Consider the following 20288-nt stretch of genomic DNA (forward strand, 5'->3'; position numbering starts at 1 on the left):
AGGAATTTGCTTCTAAAATTCAGAGATTAATTTTTAGTCTTTTAAAAGGATTGACGTTTCTTTAATGGTATAATAATAATAATAATTTATTATTAGGTCTATGACCGCAAGGTCTTGGACCAAGGGAGGAGGAAAGGAAGGGAAGGGAAGACGAGGGAGGGTAGGAAGCATAATACATAGTAAACATAATAAGGATAATACAATCTTAAGTTAACAGTGCTAAAAATTAGGCGTCAGCCCAATAAGTAAAATTCCTAGCTAAAATAAACTGGGGGCAGAGCGAACTGTTGCCAGAGGAAGGCTTTGGGAGTTCTTTCTTCTTAAGAGCAGCCACTCTGGCCAAAAAGCGGGCAACATTCAATGTGGCTGCACCATTGATTGAGTCGCCAAGCAAAAAAGGCAACACCCAGGCATGTGGAGGGAGGTTCAAGCTGGTGAGGATTGGAGCAATAAGAGCATCTCTGTCTTGAGACCAGCGAGGACAGCGGAGCATCAGATGGTCCAACAATTCAATTTCGCCCGTGTTACATGGGCAGAGACGGTCCGGAAAAGGTATCCCGGTATATCTGCCCAACATGACCATGGATGGAAAAGCATTTAAACGTACTAAAAGGAGAGCCCGACGATGTGAGAAGATTGAAACAGTAAAGTGGAACTCTGGAAGCTTCTCTGGTGGAAGGAGTCCCAAGACCAGACCGGAGCAAGTACATCTGGCCCTCCCAGCCATACTGGCCCAATCTAACTCCTTCAATCTCTTCAAGATTGCCGCTAAATGAGATAGAACCAGGTTGTCAGAGGGAGTAGAGATTGGGAGTCCCAGTTGTCACAGGCTACCATATGTGAATAGGATTTTGATATGAAAACATGTCCCATTAGGCTTCATAAGGATAGAAATGTGTTAAAATGTGTTAAAAAGATGTTATGTCACTTCATAGACTGGAACACCTTTGACTGTATAAGCTCAAGGTTTACTTGCTATGCTGTAGAATCCAACCCAAGATTCTGCTGCTATAGTCATTTAATACAGCTGTCACAGCTAAAGGTCACAGCTGCATGTGTTCTCATCTGATTAAGCCAGGGATGGGGAACCTCAGGCCCGGGGGCCGCATGCGGCCCCCGATGACATTTTCTGTGGCCCTCAGGAGCTCCGGGGCCAGGGGTGTGGGGGGAAAGGCGTGGAGGTTGGGGCCTGGTCGCGTGGGGCCGGCGTGCACAGGTGTGTGTGTGGGGGGGGAAGGCTTTTCTTTATTTTCTTCTTCTTTTTCTGTCATTCTCCTTTCTCTCCCTCTCTCCCTCTTTTTCTATCTCTTTGTCTGTCTCCCTCCGTCCTTTTCTTTCTTTCTCCCCCTCCCTCCATTTCTTTCTCCCTTTCTCTCTCTTTTCCCCTCCCTCCCTTTTCCTCTTTCTCTGTTTTCTTTCCTCCCTCCCTTCCTTCCCTGTGGATTGGCTGCCTCCTGGCGCCTCGTTTGCTCAGGCCTACCGCTGGCTGCCCTCCCGCCTGGGAGGGGGGAGGACAAGGGAGCAGGGGTGCCCTCCAGGCCTTCTCTGCGTGGTCTCCCCTGGGGTTGCCAGCCTCCAGGTGGTGGATGGAGCCCTGGAAACCATAGTCTCCCCCCCCGGGAGATCTACACCTGGTTATGGCCCCCGAATAATGTTATAAATGCGCAAATGGCCCTTGGCAGGAAAAAGGTTCCCCACCCCTGGATTAAGCAAAACATACTGCTTGACAAGGAATGATAGACAAGGTCATATCTACTAACTACTGCAGATGGCAGTCAAGTGTATAGTACTGCTTATAAGGCCTAATGATTAACTACTGGCTAAGTTGCTGTTTATTTATAGAATGCTTTAGCTAGGGGATTCTAGAACCAAAGTTGACTGGACCTATTCCAGCATATCTCCAAGATAAAGGCTCTGAAAAGATATAAATAGAGACCTTTCTCTGACTACAGGTGAGAGAGGTTCCTGATGGTCTAAACCTATTGGCCTATGGACTTCCTCCATCTACCAAAGATGTAAAACCTTGGCAGCCTAATTCTTGCGTGAATTAGGAACCTGATTCTTGCGTGAATTGGGATCATTTATACTTGTCTCTAAGTCTGGAGAACTCTCACAGAGAGAGATATTATACCACAAAGTTTGTCTCTCTGAGACTGATTGTCTGGAATAACTGTCTTTACAATGCTTCATCCTGACTATGTGATGAAGACCCTTAATCTAAGGATTATAAGGGTATGGATCTTATCATACTTGAGTATGGTGTCACTGAGAACTTATAGAAGCTATTGGCCAAATATAAGTCCTCACAAGATCTATCTTATGTATAGACTTCCTAGTTCTGACAGACAAGATGTAAATGCAGCTTCTCTAAGAAGCCTACCTAAGAAGCTTCTCTAAGAAGCCTACCTAAGAAGCAGCTTTAAGAAGCCCACTACCAGAGCATATTCCAGGGATTTCTCTAAACAAGGAGGAAGCACTGAATATACTCTGCAGTCAGTTCTAAGACTAAGGTCTCACGCAGAACTGTCTGACATACACATGCATACACAAACATGCATCACAGCCAACAATGGCTAACACATAGAATTACTCCAATTGGAATACATATAATTGGAGTACATGGATGGAGATCCATGGAGCCTTAAGCTCTTAAACTGAACTATACTCAGTACTCTCTAAGATTGGCACTGCCAGAGAGATTGTAAAATGGAGTTTATACTCTACACATAATGTTAAGCTTTACAAATAGCTTCAAATACTGATTAATTACAGTATAGCCAAACCATCAAGGTGGCTCTTACCTATATAGCAATGCTTACAGCAAAGCATACTCAAAGATGGCTTTCACATAGCCTTATCTAATTTGAACATGGGCTTCAGACCCATAAACCTCAAACATATAGAGACTCTATGGTCTCTTGCCTTCAGTCACAAACAGACTGCTGGAAGAGCTATAGTATCAGCTCTAACATGAAACTATGGAACCAAAGAGATCTTTCCTACCTTTACAACTACTAAAGGCATTGAAATAACAGAGTAATACTTAGAGAATACCTGAAGGAAATCTAACTATTCTAAGTGAACTTATAGAATCCTTACAGAAACACTGCAATGACATGACTGGGTAAAATATGTCTTATATTTAAATAAATTGAATTGGGATACCTATTCAATGCACTAACCATTATTTTACAAGATTTCTGTAAACTGTATTATTTCCTGAATGAAATATGTACTTGGGAAACTCTCATATAGAGTCATAGAGATTGTTGATATTGCTAATATGCTTGCATACATAAGATAGTATTTTGTTCCTGTTGAACTAATATAGTTTTTATTTCTGTAACCATTTACATGCATATATTTTATGTGAAATAAATAGTATTTTATTCATATATTCTTTTCATATTTTTACTGGAACATTTCAAGAGAAAGTCTATCTCGCAAGAGGTGGAAAGTGTTGATTCCTGCTTAGTGAGTAACAGGCTGAATAAGATTAAAAAATCCCTTTTCAGGAAGGGGTCGATTCTAAGAGCTTGGTTACTTTAACGGCACTGCGACACAGTACTTTTAGTTTTTCCGCTAACAGATTCAGCCAGGGGTTGGGGGCCGGGTCCTTAAGAGTAAGACAGAGAAACCCCGCCTGGGACGGGAGATTGTCGTCAGGCAACTTAAACCTAAGCTTAATTGCTGTCCTCCACGCATGTGCCTCAAGTGAGGGTTGGGCCAGTTCCATATGGAGGGCAGGCCCAGCAACACACCTCAGAGTTCCAGTAATTCTCCTGTGAAAATTATGGTATAATTATGGTATAAAATATGGTATAATTATTTCTTCATTTTCTAAACAATCACAGATAGCAATTGTTTACATTCAAGATGAGGAAAATGTTCTTATTGTATTTCTTTGTTAATTTTTAAAATATTTTTGTGGATAGTTACAGTTCTCCGTTTTCACAGCTGGTTGTAGAGATTTGCTGGTATTGTATATGGATGTTGGTGGTTTTTAAACCCAATGTATATGTTTTTATTTATTTACAGTCTGCCTTTCTCACTGAGATTCAAGGCAGATTACAAAATTTAGTAAAGCAATAGGAACATTATAAGACATGTAATAACCACTGTAATTAGTTTGAATTACAAGGTTACAAAACAATGCAGTAAAACAGTATAACACATGAAATAGAAAGTAAAAAAAACCTAGATTACAAAAATTAGAAAACAATGAAGTAAAAACAAGAAAAGCATACTGTGGAGGATTGTACTCCACATCAGGCTACATCACACAATGGAGGATTTTGGGGGTACAAAATCCCACATTCATTCTAAGAGGTTTCTCTGTCAGTAAAAGGGCAGGAAACAGAAATTAATTGCTCTCAAGCATCCCCATCCCATTGATGGTGCTCTCAAGCATTCAGTATTTAAGGCTTGCTTATGCAAATGCTTCTAGTTAGCAGAGAACAGTCAAAGGGCCATCTTACTCCCTGGCAGGAATGACACTTAGGAGGTGATAAAGATTTGGGGATGCCAAATGCTAGATTGTATCTCTTCCTGAGAAGTACAGGAAGAGAAGGATTGATCCATAGTGGGGTGGACAAAGAGAGGTAATAAATTCCTGGAGCCAAGGTCCCTTTTTGCTGATTTCACCTGGGGCCCACTTGCAGGAGGATGCTCTCGCACCTGGGTTCCATCTTAATGGCCACCATTACTATGTTGAGTTGACAAAGAGCCTAGACAAAGATGCAATGTAATGAATGACTTAGCTGTGTGGTGCACAAGTGTCGTAAGCCATCCCTGTGAAAACTAGTCAGAGTGAAATCAGGAGACACAGGTAGCAGAGCCTGTAAATGGCAACATAGCCAGAATGCAAGGAGTGATGGCTCTCTTAGCCAGTGACCAGCTGATGGCAGCATATATACCTAGAGAGAACTGAAGAACTTCTTTGGGAGTTAGTGGGCACTGGGCTCAGGAGACTGGTACACCAACAGGCAGACACCAAGGACAACTACTGAGTGATTCAACTTCTCAGAAGACCCAAAGTGAAATGGTACTTGTGGGTCAATGAGGCAATCTCCAATACATACAATAAACAGTGCAATAAACTACAGCCCTTGTTCCTTTGTTAAAACATTGTCCTGGACAATTCCATTTTATTACATTCCTGTTCTTTTTATAAAATGCCATCTAGAACAATTCCATTTTACACATTCTGTGGAATGAGAGACATATGGGAGCCCTCCTGACATCCTCAGGAAGGACATACCACAAAGTGGAAGCCACAGCAGAGAATTCTTGGGTCCAGGCAGCTGCTGAATTTGAAGAGTGGCATCTTCAGTAGACTTTGTTCATATGAGCATCACTCTCACAATGGGACTTATTGGGAAATGCAAACCTTAAGATATATGGGTCCAAGACCATGAAGGACCTTCTAAGTGATAAGCAATATTTGGACTGAAACCAGGAACTAATTGATAACCAATGGAGTGACTCCAGAATAGGTGTAGTATGCATACTTCACCTAGTTCCTGGAAATAATGAAGCTGGAGTAGTCTGTACCAGGCAGACTTTCTGGGTTGTCTTTGAGGGCAAACCCATGTAGAGTGCATTACAGTAGCCTAGCTTCAAGGTTAGTATGGCATGGATCCACAGGGTGAGATCAGCCGGGTCAAAGAAAGGCATCTTCCGTGCTAAATGAAGATGGCAGAAAGCATTGTTGCCACTGAATTACCTTGCTTCTCCAGCAATGGTGCTGGGTTTAGTATGACCCCTAGATTCTTAAGCAAGAGTCAGTTGAACACTATCAAATGTGGCAAACACAATGCCCTCCAAGATCTTAGCCTTCCCAACTACCATTATCTCTGTCTTGTCATGATTCAGTTTCAGCTTGTTCACCTTTAACCACGTAACTCCAGCAGCCACTCATTGGCTCAGGAGTTGCCTCTACAGCAGCGCTGGGCATTTTGGACAAAGAAATGTACATTTGGGAGTCTTCAGCATATTGAAGAACATGTTGGATGAGAACTTACCCCAAAGGCTCAGTGTAAAACATCAAGGCCCCTTCCAAACTGCCCTTACAGTCCATTTTGGCAGCTGGTGGCTAATGGATTTTTTGTGCCATTTCAGACAAAGCTGCTTGTGTCCCATCCACAATGTGCGGCTCATCTGGTTTTTATGTTAATGCTTTCTCCTGTTTTCAGCTGTTCTTTGCATTTCTGAACCATTGCAGTCTGCTGTTTAAAAGGTCTGGAGCACATCTAAAAGGACCGCACTTTCCCCCCACCTTTTTTCATGGCACGTTCTTCTCGGCTTTTTCTTTAACATTCTAAGATTAGTGCTATAGCGCGATAGCTCTAAACCACCATAGCAATCCAGTCCTTCTGAATGGTGGTGATATAGCACTGAATGGCTAGTAAACAGAGTATTAATTCTATCCCTGAATCCTAACATAAGGAAGAGGCAAGCAATGCTGCCTATAATTTGCAAAACAGGAAAGACTCATGCTGAATGAGCCACACACACACACCCCAACCTCCAGTTAGGTATTGGTAAAGGACTGCACAGTCAGGTGAAATTACCTGGGACAAATGCAACCCACATTTTTTTCTGATCAGGTTTCAGTCACTATATACAATATGCAACATCATGTATAATTATAAGTTATTGGTGCACAAATAACATGCATAATTTTGAAAAATGCATACTTTTAATGAGAGAACGTTGGTGAGGGGAAAAACATGAAAATTATGGGTTTGATTTGCTCAAGAGAGAAGTAAAAGATAGGGATTTTGATGTTGAAACAGCAGGGGGGAACAGAGACTCAAAGTGGCTTACACTTTTCTCCCCTTCATTTTTAAATTAACCGAGTTTGTATTTATTGCGTAAATTCTGGGGTACTCCATTGGTAGACTAGAAGTGTAGTGTGGCTGTACAAACACAGAGACAAAGTTTGATTCAGTGTATGCATTTTAATATAACTGGGACATGCATATGGCAAAGAAATTTGTTCTGTAACTGAAAATTCCCTAGACATGTATGCCCAGTTCATGTTAACTGTTGTTTGTTCTTGTTAAGACTGGTTTGTGATCCCCAGTAAAGATTTGAAAAGTACTCCTTGCTGTTACTGTCTTTACAGTTTTGGTGTAAAATCAATTTATAGGGAGCCATCACTTAAACATCATTCCATACAACAGAGATGTCAACAGTATTGTTTGACCTTCCATCATTCAGGCAAGAAAAGATTAATGATCTACGACTGAATTTCTTTCACAGAAGATCTCTATTATTTTCTGCTAGCAAGTTTGGCCTAGCATAATGTTTGGCACTCACGTAGGCTTCCCAATTGCCCACCAATTAACCAGGCTGCACGCTGATCCTCAGCTGGTCGGTGGGTGGAAGCAGGCTTGCTGAAGGGGGGAAGTAATCCACATGCGCAGCACGATGATGTCACTTCTGGGTTTAACCCAGAAATGCTGGCATCATGATAGGGATGCTCTAGCATTCTCCTCCCCCGCCCCCAAAAAAAAATGGAATTTGGGGGCGGAAAACGCTAGAGTGTCCCCATCGTGATGCCGGTGACTCTGGGGTAAACTACCCCCAGCCCCACCTCCACAAAGCTCCTGCTGGCAGCAAGGGGGTATATGGCAACCCTACAATCACAGGATGATTTTCGTATGAGCCCAAATATGGTAAATAGGGCTGTCAATTCGGTTCGGCCCGAACTGAAAATCAGCCGAATTTCCCTTGATCCGAACTCAAAACTGGCGGGCAACCGGGGGGGCCGAATTCAGCGAGTTCGGGAGTTCGGCGAATAAATTCGGCCAATTCGGCCGTCAGTAAGCAGCATAACCGTCAGTAAGCAGCATTCTCCTCCCCCGGCCAATCGGTGGCCAAGCTGGGTCTTCTTCTGGCCAATCAGTCAGGATTGAGTACTGGAGGAATCAGCTGATGTGCGGCCGGCCGGGGAAAGAGAGAGAGAGAGGGAAATCCTCATGTGTGTGTGAGGGGGTGCTTGTGCACATTCGCTCCTTTCCGTGGCTGCAGGGGGCGCATTTTTTGGGGTACTGACCCCAAACTTTCAGGGGATATTCAGACAGGTTTTTTTAAGAGACCACCCAAGTTTTGTAAACATTGGGTCAGGGGGTCCCGAGATATGGGCTCCCCCCCTTTTTTCTTTCCATGGCTGCAGAGGGCGCATTTTTGGGTGTGCCGACCCCAAACTTTCAGCGGAGCATCAGACTAGGCTTCTTAAGATACCCCCCAAGTTTTGTAAACATTGGGTCAGGGGCCCCCGAGATATGGGCTCCACCCCTTTTTCCTCTCCCCCCTTTTCCATTTTCGTGGCTGCAGGGGGCGCTTTTTTGGGGGTTCAGCCCCCAAACTTTTGTCATAGCTTCAGACAATCCCTCTTAAGAGACCACCCAAGTTTTGTAAAGATGGGTTCAGTGGGGGCTGAAATATTGGCTCCCCCTCTTTTCTCTTTCCATGGCTGCAGGGGGCGCATTTTTGGGTGTGCCGATCCCAGACTTTCGGCGGAGCTTCAGTCAAGGCTTTTTAAGAGACCACCCAAGTTTTGTAAACATTGGGTCAGGGCCCCCCGAGATATGGGCTTTCCCCTTTCCCCTATTGGGATGAATGGATCACCCTCGAGAGATGCATACATATGGATCTTATATTGGATACAAATGGAATCATATTGGATTACCCAGCCTCCCAGCCCCTCCTGCTGGAACAGAAGACAGCCACAGTAAGACCCCTTTGGGGGCTTTAATCTATATTTTTTCTTTTCTGTGTGTGTGTGGGGGGGAAAGCAGAGTCTGTGTGTGTGTGTGGGGAGGGAGCAGTTTCTGTGGGTGGATGGGGGAAGCCAAAGGGGGCTTTTGCCGGTTCTGCCTGGGGTGTGTGTTCCCCCTCCAGTCTCTCTCTCCCTGGTTTGAGGGGGGGCTTCATTTTTATTCTTCAGGTTTTTCCTCATTCATAAGATCAGTTAGGTTATTGATGCTTGCTCAAAACTGGTTTTCAAATGGTGACTTAAAGAATGCATCTGCCTGGTCCCACGTCCAATGCAAAAGGAGACATTCCACCCCCTCCTGCTCATTATGCATAGCTAGCTGCCTCTGTCCCTTTCCATGGTATGCAAACTCCCAGGTGTCAGGTGTTGCTATGCACTGTTGCACAGGTTTTGCATTGCGTGCTTGTGTTGCTTTGCAGTTGTATTGTTTTGCAAAATTCTTCACACCTGCCCCGCCCTTTGCATATTTGCAAAGGGGTTGCTCTGCAGTTGTGTTGCTTTGCAAAGTTCTTAGCACCTGCCCCGCCCTTGCTCTCATCAGCTGTTTGTCGGCCGGGAGCTTTGTGCGTGGGCGGCAAGCTCTGCGGAGAGATCCACATTAAGGGTGGGGGGGACCCCTTTCAGGGCCCATATCTCAGCCCCCCCGACCCAATCTTTACAAAACTTGGGGAGTCTTTCAATATACGTCCTTTGAAGCTCTGCTGAAAGTTTGGGACCTCTAAGCCCAAAAATGCCCCCCCCAGAGCCGCGGAAAGGCGCGGTTGTGTTTTTAATGGCTTTATTCGGCCGAATTTTTTTCCCGAACTTTGAATTCCCGCCGAATTGAACGGATCCGAAGTGGGGGAGTTCGGACTTCGGCACGTACCGAACCCACAAGGGCCAAATTCGGCCGAATCCGAACTGTACCGAATTTTTTTTTTTTTGACAGCCCTAATGGTAAATACTTAAAATAGAAGTTTGGTTTCCATGTTTGGTTTCTTCAAGGATCCTCACTCCATGATCTTAAGTACATATAAGAAACGTCTCACAAGGTTATCTTTAAAACATCTATCTGGTTGTCTGTATCTGACCTAACTCTGTTACAGAAGTGTTATTCTGTCATAAATTTTCCACGTGTATTAATGTTTTTAATGGTTATGTTTTTTAATTGTTACTGTTGTTATGCTCTTAAAATACATGAATTACTTTGTAAGTGGCCTCAAACAGGTTCTTTGGAGAGGTGGCATATGTATTTTCTAAAGAAATAAATGCAGTTGACCCTTACAAAATTCATTCCATGGGCACCAAAATCAATGCTGGAACTATTCTTTGTGAGGATTCACTATCTGATCTGATATAAATTCAGAGCCAATTTAGAGCCAAAATGATTAGACAAAGCAAGGTCTGCATTTCATACACTTTCCATGTCCAAATAAGTCTTCCTGTCATATTTGGAAATGTGTAGGTGACTATTCCTAGGGAGGGGGGAAATAATACAGGTATTTGTTCATATATACAGGCATTGTTTATGTATTTTTCCCTTGTAGAAGTCATAGCAGCTTTGAGGGGCAATTTAGAACTGGAAAAATCTGTCAGTGACAGGGTTAAGCGTGCCCTTTAGCACCACTGCTTCAATCAAAACTGGAGTTCCTCATGGATGCTTTAAAATACATTTTTGCATAAGCTATCAAATCCAAATAGTCAACTTTAGCTGGTTTGTGGATGTACTTGGATCAGATTTTACATCCTAACCTATGCATGTTTCCTCAGAAGACGTCCCAGTGAGTTCAATGAGACTTACTCCCAAGTAAGTGCACATAATTTTATGTAAGCTTATTACAGAGTAATTTCCATTGAGCTTAGTGAGACTTGCTTCTGAGTAAACCATTTTAGCACTGTACAACACATCCTATTTCCAATTAATAGATTATAGTGGCAGGGGCTATGAAGGCTAGCACTTCACGATACGTATGATCAGCCACTAATATTAAATCCCCTCTTTTTTGTTTGTTTGTTTGCAGATGATCTCAGAGCTAATTCAGGAGACAGGAATGAATCCAATGCAACGGTGAAAAAGGCAGACTCCCCAGACACCATTATTGTAAAATTGTCTCCTAAAGGGAACAGGGGCAATCAAGCAACAGACAATCGCGTTTCAACCACCTTGCTCTTCACCGTCACAGCCCTAGCAGTTTTGTGGCATCCTTTGTTGTAGCTGCATTATATTGCACTAGCTGTGCAAGAATTTCTGCTCACTGTCATTTTATACCTACAGCCTTACCCAAGTGAAAACAAAGTTAAATGGCTCTCTAAATGGTGCACCCTAGTATTTTGCGGTATATTAGTAGAAGTACTAAACATTAGTCTGGGACTGGCTAGCGGAAAGCATCGGTGTGCGCACGATGTCTGGCGATGGCTCTTGAGAGCAACTTATCTACTCAAGATGCAAAAAGGATGAAGACGGGAACCCTGAGTAGATTAAATTATTGTAATAGCTACAATTAAGAATATTCCAGTTGTAAATTAATATGTCGGAATTTCCCCCTTTTTACTCATTGGCTAATGGACTGTTGTCTATTTTTCTGATCTTTCACATGAGTTCCTTTGAATAATCCATTTCCAGGAGCAGTTCAATAGTAAGTTATATCTCTAGGGATCAGCCACTATATGTTACAGCGCTATCTACCAGTTGGATAAAATTCCTAAGTGGTACAAGAAGGTTGTAGCATGTTTGAATCTCTTGGTTTCCCCTTGCCTTCTTAATGTTTAGAATGTAGAAAGCAATATAACAAGCATATGCTGTGTCTAATGTAATGGTATAGTTGCCTTAACCGTTTAGAAAAAAATGTACAAACACTCCCTGAGTTATTTTGAAACATGAAAACATGTTTCCTTGCCCATGTATTTCATTACTATATGCTTAAAACTATGTGAATGTCTGACAAATGTGGGGGGGGGGCAATAGATAGAAGAGACAAAGAAGTCAAGCATCCATTGCCTGTATGGTATAAGAATGGAGAACCTCATCCAGAGCTGTGGGATGCACATCTGAGGAGGGCAGTGAGCAGCTAGAGTTGGTCCCTCGGTCCCATCACAAACATGTGTTCAGAACCATCGCAGCTGACGGAGCCGCCATCTGTTTTGTGAGCGAGTGCTCTCTGCAGTCCAGAAACACCCAGTCCCTTTGGCATGGTCCAGACCAGGATCTGTATTAGGATTGCCCTTGCTGAACTGAGACAAAAGTTTATGTCTTTCAGAGAGGTAATGGTTACTTCTTTATTCAAAAGGGGTACTGATGCACTGTAGATCTGTGAATCACAGTGTGCCCTGTACACAGAGACTATTTAATTACATTTAATGTTTTATTGTGCTATGATAGGAAAAATAAATATGAAAGAAACATCAACTTAAAAATGGGGAGAATCGGTTGTTTGCCATTTTCTCTTTCATTAATATTTTCATTTTCCCTATCTTATTTTAAGGAGAGTTTTTCAATTAATAAATGAAAGCGATGTGTTTTACAGCATGACAAGGAGGTGCAATTTCACCATTACATGGGATAGGGCTAATACATATATTTTTGACAACTGTTTTTACAATGCCACTGAAAATCTGTACAATACAATCTGAGTAGAATCAGTAGCAATAACGGTCATTATGCCTCAGATTTATATTTACTAACAAAGCAAATCGTTCTTCTGAGTAGTTGTTTTCATGATATAGAATACTACAATGTACAGTTTTATAAGATATAATGTAAAATATTTGTGTTTAACTTGTGCATGTGTGTATAAAAACAGGTCTTTTAGCAGTTTCATTTGCATAAAAGATATATTCACCCTAATGCTTGTAAGCAATTATATTTAGGATAGGAACACACAACTAGGCAGTTGCTCCTTGCTGCAGAAGTTGTGATGTGCACACACACAAGGGGTTTCCAGTGGAATATTCAGTTCAGTGGCATCCTCAATACAGCATCCCCCATACGCGTGGCACTCCATGGATGCAGAACATCCAGAGCAATGCTGAACACTGCCTTTAGCCTCTTTTCGTGTTGTTCTTTATTGTGTGTGTGTAAAGTGCCTTCAAGTTGCAGCCGACTTTTGGCATCCCCTTTTGGGGTTTTCCTTTTATTAGAACCCTGAAGACTTTGTTTCCTATTCTTAAAAAGTTAGGACATGATCTAGTAAAATTCAAATACTTTTATATTCTGTTATTTCAGTAGAAGAATTGAGTGTGCTTTTCACTGTTCCCCACTGAAATTACCTTTTGCCTACATGCCCTATATTTTTATCTTACAGGAGATTGATGGGAAATATGAGGTGGTAAATTGAAGACACTCAGAAAGCAAACAACAAATTACAACCACCATTTTTAAAAAAGAAAATCTCATGACATTTTATCCATTCCACTCTCTGTTTGAAAAGGCTGACTCATTGTCTTTAGCCCTCAGAGCTAATAACACATGATTCTTGATCATCCCAGCCAGCCAGATGGGTGAGTTAGCTGGGGATAGGAGGTATGTTACAGTTACAACATATTAAGAATTATTCCTGGGGTTGCCCACCTACTAAGTATGCTTAGGTCATTGCCTAGGGCGCCAGTCTTCCCAAGATATGGAGAGGTGCTAAGCCAGCCCTCCTGCAGTGTTGCACAATTGGCCATGCCCCTGGGCCCTGGTGTGGTGGCAGCAGCGCAGCACACCACTGCGGCAGCTGGGCATTAGGCAGCCAGAAAATTCTTCCTACTCCTTGAGTGGTGACTACTGTGCCACAGCAAGCAGCAGCCCCGGACACCCTTGATGCTGTAGCTGGGTGTCAGGTAGCCAAGGCCCTGGAGCAGTGGCTGCCATGCTGCTACTGTAGCTGGGCATCAGGCAGCCATGGCCTTCTCTCTGGAACCCAGAGCAGAGGAAAAGCACTTCTTTCATGGTCCATTTGTCCTCTCATTTCCCATCTGGTGGTATACTTTTTTCTCACCCTTCCTCATATCCTCAGCCATGCTTTTAATGCTCTGTCTCTTTTTATCATTCCCCCCCATTATTCTTCTTGTTTCCTCATATCATTCCCACACACACACAAGCCTTCCCGCAGTGCATATCACAACAAGTGGCAGCCCTGGGAGGTACACTGTCTGCTCCTGGGCGCTGGGCATCCAGAACCTGCTCACCCCTAAGGTAACCAGGTCCTTCTTTGCCACCAGCAGGAGGTTTTTTGGGCAGAGCCTGAAGAGGGCGGGGTTTGGGGAGGGACTTCAATGCCATAGAGTCCATCTCCCAAAGTGGCCATTTTCTCCAGGTGAACTGATCTCTATCAGCTGGAGATCAGTTGTAATAGTGGGAGATCTCCATCTAGTACCTGGAGCTTGGCAACCCTACTCATCCAGCCTGCTTCCCCCTTCCCCACTCCCTGATGGGGGGAGGGAGAGAAGCCCCCCCCCCAGCTCTGTCTGGGCCTAGCTCTGCTCACAGCTGCTCTGGGCTCATTGGACTTACAAGGGATTACTACCTGGCTCACTACTTGCCTAAAGCATCCCAAACCCTTGGGCCAGCTCTGATTAAAAAAAATACTATAGAAGAATTATAATTATACAAGAATTACAATCAAGTACAGTCTGTAAGGAAAGGAATTTTCCTGAATAAATATAAACAACCTTATATACCAGAATTTTCTCTACCACCTTGAGCCCAACCTTGGTTAGGAAAGGCAGGGTAAAAGTAAATTATAATGATAATAATTAATAATTAATAATAATAATAATAATAGAGCTTTATCAAGACTTTGGGCAAGAACTCTTCATTTGTGGACTGTCAAAAGAATACATAAACTTCTCTCATACAGTCATCATCAAAATATACCAAAGCAGTTAAAATTGAATATGGTATCATGTGTAGAATGCCACGTTCATCTCATAACCATCATATTATACTCCAGTTCTTTGTAATATTTAGATAGCATCAGTAGCCTAAGGGCAATAATGCTGTACTCAGTGTAGTCTGGATCCATTCTTGTTACCATGTAATTTAGACATTTATTTCAAACAAGGCTAAAGGAGGACTACAGGGTTAGAGAAAAGCATAGTATCCCATGGTGTCCATTACTGGTGTGCATTCTGATATGCCAACCCCCTCAAAAAAGCTGAAAAAGCCTTGCAGCACTGGGCAACGGGTTCAGCAGCTCATTAAAATTTAAAGAGCACTGCTCCATTGAAACCTATCGGGAATCTTTGCAGGTCTCTGTGGGGGAAGGGCAGATTTTTAAGATAGAGGCACCAACTTTGCAGCACAGCTGCTGATGACTCTCCTTAGAAGAACCCTCGAGTTTGGTAAAGATTGGGTTAAAAGGTCCAATTTTTTGGCCCCCCAAATGAAGGAAAAAATGGGGGCCCATAAAATTGGGACTCCCTGACTCAAACTTAACCAAAGTCAGGGGTACTTGTGAGGAAAGTCACCAGAAGCAGAAGTCAAACTTACCATGAGCAGCAATATACCTTTGAAACTGCCTTCAGTTGTCTGAAAAAAATCAGTTGTGGCCTCTCTCCATTTCAAGGTCCAATCCACAAACCACAGACCAAGATTTCTCATTTACTGTGATGACATCAGCAGAATTTGATGTGTAAGGTTTGTCCTGGCATTTCATTGCCATTTTTAAAAACCAAGCAAGTGCTAATCAAAACCTGAGCTAAGTATACCTTATTTGTTAACCTCAGAAAGATACCCAACCTGAATGAAATTTCCTCCAGCTCTTGGACCTGAAATGACTAGGCTCATTCAGGATTTTTTTTTTCTGGTAGCCCTGCAGCATCTGTGGCAGTATCTACTTTCAGTTTCTTCTTTGCTTAGGGTTGCCAGGTCCCTCTTCACCACCGGCAGGAGGTTTTTGGGGTGGAGCCTGGTGGCCATTTTCTCCAGGTGAACTGATCTCTATCGGCAGGAGATCAGTTGTAATAGCAGGAGATCTCCAGCTATTACCTGGAGGTTGGCAACCCTAACTTTGCTATACAGTTTAACTGTTCTGTTTCCTTGCACATTGAGAGATATGGGAAAGAGCAGCGATAGCAGGAAGCAACCTAGCAGATATGTTCCTGATAGGCACACTATCCAACCAGACCATTTAGCCAATGTTTGTGGCACTTAGTGTCATCCCTGGTTAGCATCTGTGTTGCATGCAGAAGGTTTCCCACACTTAAGAAGAAGAGTTGGTTTTATATGCCAACTTTCTCTATCTTTTAAGGAGAATCAAACTGGTGTCAGTCTCAGGCGTCTGCCCCTAGTATCCCTCAAGAAAACTCATCCAGACAGGTAGATCTGAAGCAGTAATACTTTATTAGGAACTAAAAGGCAAATAAAAGAACTGACTGCACACTAGCTGGAAATGTTAGCAATGGAGACCCAGTACAGGTTACCTGCTTTAAAACACTAGCACAAGAGAATAAGATAAACATTGCTAGGCAACAACGAGATAAGCAGTTCCCATGAATAAAGACAAAACATGTCGCAGCTGTGATAACCGGCACAAACGAAGTATACACAGGAGCTTCCAAATCCTGGGAACCAAGGACTTGACTTGTGGCCAGAACTTGGCCTGAACTCATGTCAACAGCCTGACAGGATCTTGTGTTCAGTGAAGAACCTGCAACTGGCTTACAATCTCCTTCCCTTCCTCTCCCCACAACAGACACCTTGTGAGGTAGGTGGGGCTGAGAGAGTTTGGACCATTTAAGGAGAATCAAACTGGCTTACAATCTCCTTCTCTTCCTCTCCCCACAACAGACACCTTGTGAGGTAGGTGGGACTGAGAGAGTTTGGACAGAACTGACTAGCCCAAGGTCACCCAAGTTGGCTTCATGTGTAGGAGTGGGGAATCAAACCCGCTTCTCCAGATTAGAGTCCACTGCTCTTAACCACTACACCACGCTGGCTCCTCAGTATCTCCATTTAAAAGGATTCGGAAGTAGGTGATGTGGAAAGATTGCTACCTGACACCCTGGAGAGTCACTTCCAGTCAGAATACTGATCTTGAAGGACCAATGTTCTGATTCAGTGCAAGACAACTTCATATTTAGGATTGCCAGCTCTGGGTTGGGAAATACTTGGAGATTTTGAGGGTGGTGCCTAGGGAGGGGAGTGTTTGGGAAGGGGGGTCCTCAGCAGGGTATAATGCCGTAGAGTCCATCCTCCAAAGCCATTTTCTCCAGTGGAACTGATCTTGGTCATCTGGAGATCAACTGTAATCGTGGGAGATCTCTAGGTGCCACCTGGAGGTTGGCAACTCCATTCATGCATTCAGCATTCCTTATTGGCTGTGAATTCCCCTATTCAGATAAGTTAATGGGAGGGTGCATGTAGAGGAATTGTATGCACTTGTGCCGGTATATATGGAGTTTTGCATACACTTCAGAGTCATTGATTGGTGCCTGTTACAGTTACCCAAAATTCACTGGCAATTTTGTGAAATATACCAAAATTCTAGAAAGCAACTATCATTTTTTTAATCTGTAGGCAGAGCTAAATAGTTTGCACTTTATCATTGCTTTTTTGCTGTTAAACAATAATTTGCAATTATACTGTTTGCACCTAATTTAACGCTGTCATGCTAAAAGTCATTTGTTGCATGGTATAAGCAATTAACATTTGCTCACTTCATCTGTTAAAAGATGATGTGTAATTTGTCCACCATGCCCTTTCTGTGTACCTAATTAGAACCAGTTTGAGTTGTTCTCCAGGCAATGAGCATTTAATTTTTTTAAAAAAAATGTACTGAATAGTTTATAAATTCTTTGCAAAAATACTTTTCAGCTAGAATCATGTTCTCACCTGGTAGGCTTTCACAATAAGCTATATTGTATATATTTTGTCCATAATTAAGTATAACATACCTGCATTACATTGTAATGGGATATGTCCTAGGCTGCAACTACACAACATTGAATATTACTCATGGATGACACTACAGCAACCTTTCACAACTGGATTGTCTTATCCACACAGAAGAATCCAGTCATGAATTACTGGTATAGAGCAAATGGTATGACAGGACAATATCCAAAATGTATGGATGCAACTGCAGTCTGTCAATGTACTATTAGAAGAACTGAACATTAGGTAATTCTTTAGCTGATCGCAACAACTGTAGTGATGGTCTCAGATGGTCATGGTTATTATGTTAAACTGGGTTTCACTGATTTGAAAGAAACCACCTGAATGCGGTAAGAATACATAAGCTGTACTGTGGATATTATAAGCACCAGTGTTGTAGAGGATGTCATGCTCTTTGACAGATTCTTGCAGAAAAGTGGGTTTTAAATATATTAAATAAAATAATAGCATTACTGGCTAACACAATTGCTAAAATATTTAGGGCCAGAATACCAGTTAATATTCTGAGGTTGTTGCATGTGACTGTTCTTTCAAAAAACATAAACTTGAACTGAAATCCTAGCTAAAATCTTAATAGTGGGTATTTGTTTCCAGTCCTAATTCATTACAAATGAAAATATTCCACTATATCTAATGGAGAACATATCATAAGGAAAACTGGATTAGATTTAGATGACGGTGGAGTGGAAATTGGTGGGAGTAACATTAACAATTTGAGATATGCTGATGACACCACATTACTGGCAGAAAATAGTGAAGACTTTAAACGACTCCTGATGAAGGTTAAAGCAGTAAGTGCCAAAGCAGGATTACAGCAGAAAATCAAGAAGACAAAAGTGATGACAACTGGGGAATTACACAATGAAGAAATTGACATTGTTCAAGATACATTGTATTTCTATGGAGGCACTGGGTGAACTTTCCCACTGTTTAAAGCCTGGCTGCTCCATTGAGATACATTTCAAAGATGACACTAAAGCATCTGAACACAGCCACTTTGCTAATGCATTTCAATGGAGGAGGATGGGGTGACCCATTCCAGACCCCATAACTCTGGACACCCTGACCCAAACTTTACCAATCTTGGGGGTTCTTGCTAGGGGAGTCCCTTCTAGCTACCCTGAAAATTTGGAACCTCTACCTGCACAAATGCCCCCCAGGAGCCACAAAAAGCCGCAAAATGGGTTGAATGGGTTTAAATGGCAGCATTTTTCAGGAATCCCAAATTTAAAGCCGAATTCCTACCTTTACCGGTATAGGAAATTAGGTATTCGGGTTTTCCCGGGGGGGGGGGTGGCCAATAAACCTGAACCCAAATTTTCCCGATTTTTTTTCTCTACAGCCCTAATAGTAGGAATATCAACTGTCTCTCAAAATTTGCAGAGAACCTTAGAACACTTTCACAGCAACTAGTCTCTGTGCTGTTTGCTTACTACATGGTGGGTCCCATCTTCTGCCCTGTAATCCTTCTCCCACCCTTCCTTGTAAGTAGTGCTATTTCATAACACCGATGCTATTGCAATTTGCAGCAGAGAGCATTTGAGAGAATAACAAAGCTATATAACAACCACCATTACTGTTGCTGGGGTGGCAGATGTCTTGTTCAGAACTTAGCATTTCTTTATCACAGCGTGTTGATGGATTGTGCAATACGACAACACAGACGTTAATATGTAGGGAGAATAAGCTGCATCATTGTTGCTACACCATCTGCGGGGAGAGTGTAGGAAGCAGAATGAGGATACTAAAAAGTTTAAAAGCAGCAGGAAAACCAAGGCAACGTTAGTGATCAATCACTGGAAAATTTGATGACATCATTGTCAAGTCTAGTCCCTGAAATCAGTTCATCCACTGATTGTCATAAAAATGTAATTTGGAATTGCCATCTGTGAAACTAGTTAATGGACAAAAATATCCTACAAACAAGTTATCAGCACCAATATTAAAACACAGTTTATGGCAATGTCCTTATTAAAATTTCATGTGTTAGGGTCTATTATTAGAAATGAAAACAGCAGAGCTCCTACACATATGTGGAGGCATTTTGATACACACACTAATGTTCCCTGGATCCTGGCTTTAGAGGTGAATGGAACTAAGAACCTATAACTGCATGCAAAACCACAATTAATTAAAAAAATTAAAAAATTAAAAAACTGCTGGCTTTTCTATATTTGTAAAAAAAACGTCATAGAAATTAATTTGGCAATTTTATTTGTGTGTATTCTTTTCATTGCTGCCATTTTATATACCAATTAAGACTGCTTTATCACACGCTATATTCAAACAGTAGCATATTACTGAACAAACCCATCAACTTTCTGGTCTATTTTGCATATAGAACTTCAGTTTGCATAGCAGTCATTGACATAGCAATGACCAGAAAAGGAACAGTGTGATGATTTGTTTGTTATAATGATTTCTTTACAATAATAAATAATAAACAATCAGACATGACATCTGCTGTTGGGTGTGTAAAAGGCAGTTCAAATACGGTCGTGATCCAGTTCAGTTCCAATTTATTTAGTTAGTCATTTGCCATCAAGCCACAGCTTGATGTTGCTGATGTTTTATTGATGGTTTTAGGTATTTTAATAGTTGTTACCCACCCTGAGCCTGGTTTGCCAGGAATGAGGGCGAGCTATA

At 42.2% G+C, this 20288-nt stretch overlaps 1 protein-coding gene across 2 annotated transcripts in view; it reads left to right on the forward strand.

The window, feature by feature from the left end:
* LOC130478010 (glypican-5-like) overlaps positions 1–11611 on the forward strand; it is a 525642-nt gene extending 514031 nt beyond the window's left edge. Inside the window, exon 9 of one of the 2 annotated variants that reach the window (XM_056850119.1) lies at positions 10786–11611. In XM_056850119.1, the coding sequence (XP_056706097.1) occupies positions 10786–10979 (194 nt within the window). In that variant the 3' untranslated portion in view covers positions 10980–11611. The remainder of the gene's footprint in view (positions 1–10785) is intronic. The other variant, XM_056850120.1, reaches the window with a different exon arrangement.
* The last annotated feature ends 8677 nt before the right edge of the window (positions 11612–20288 follow it).

This window comes from Euleptes europaea, chromosome 5 (genome assembly GCF_029931775.1).
Source record: "Euleptes europaea isolate rEulEur1 chromosome 5, rEulEur1.hap1, whole genome shotgun sequence".
Classification (NCBI taxonomy): Eukaryota; Metazoa; Chordata; class Lepidosauria; order Squamata; family Sphaerodactylidae; genus Euleptes; species Euleptes europaea.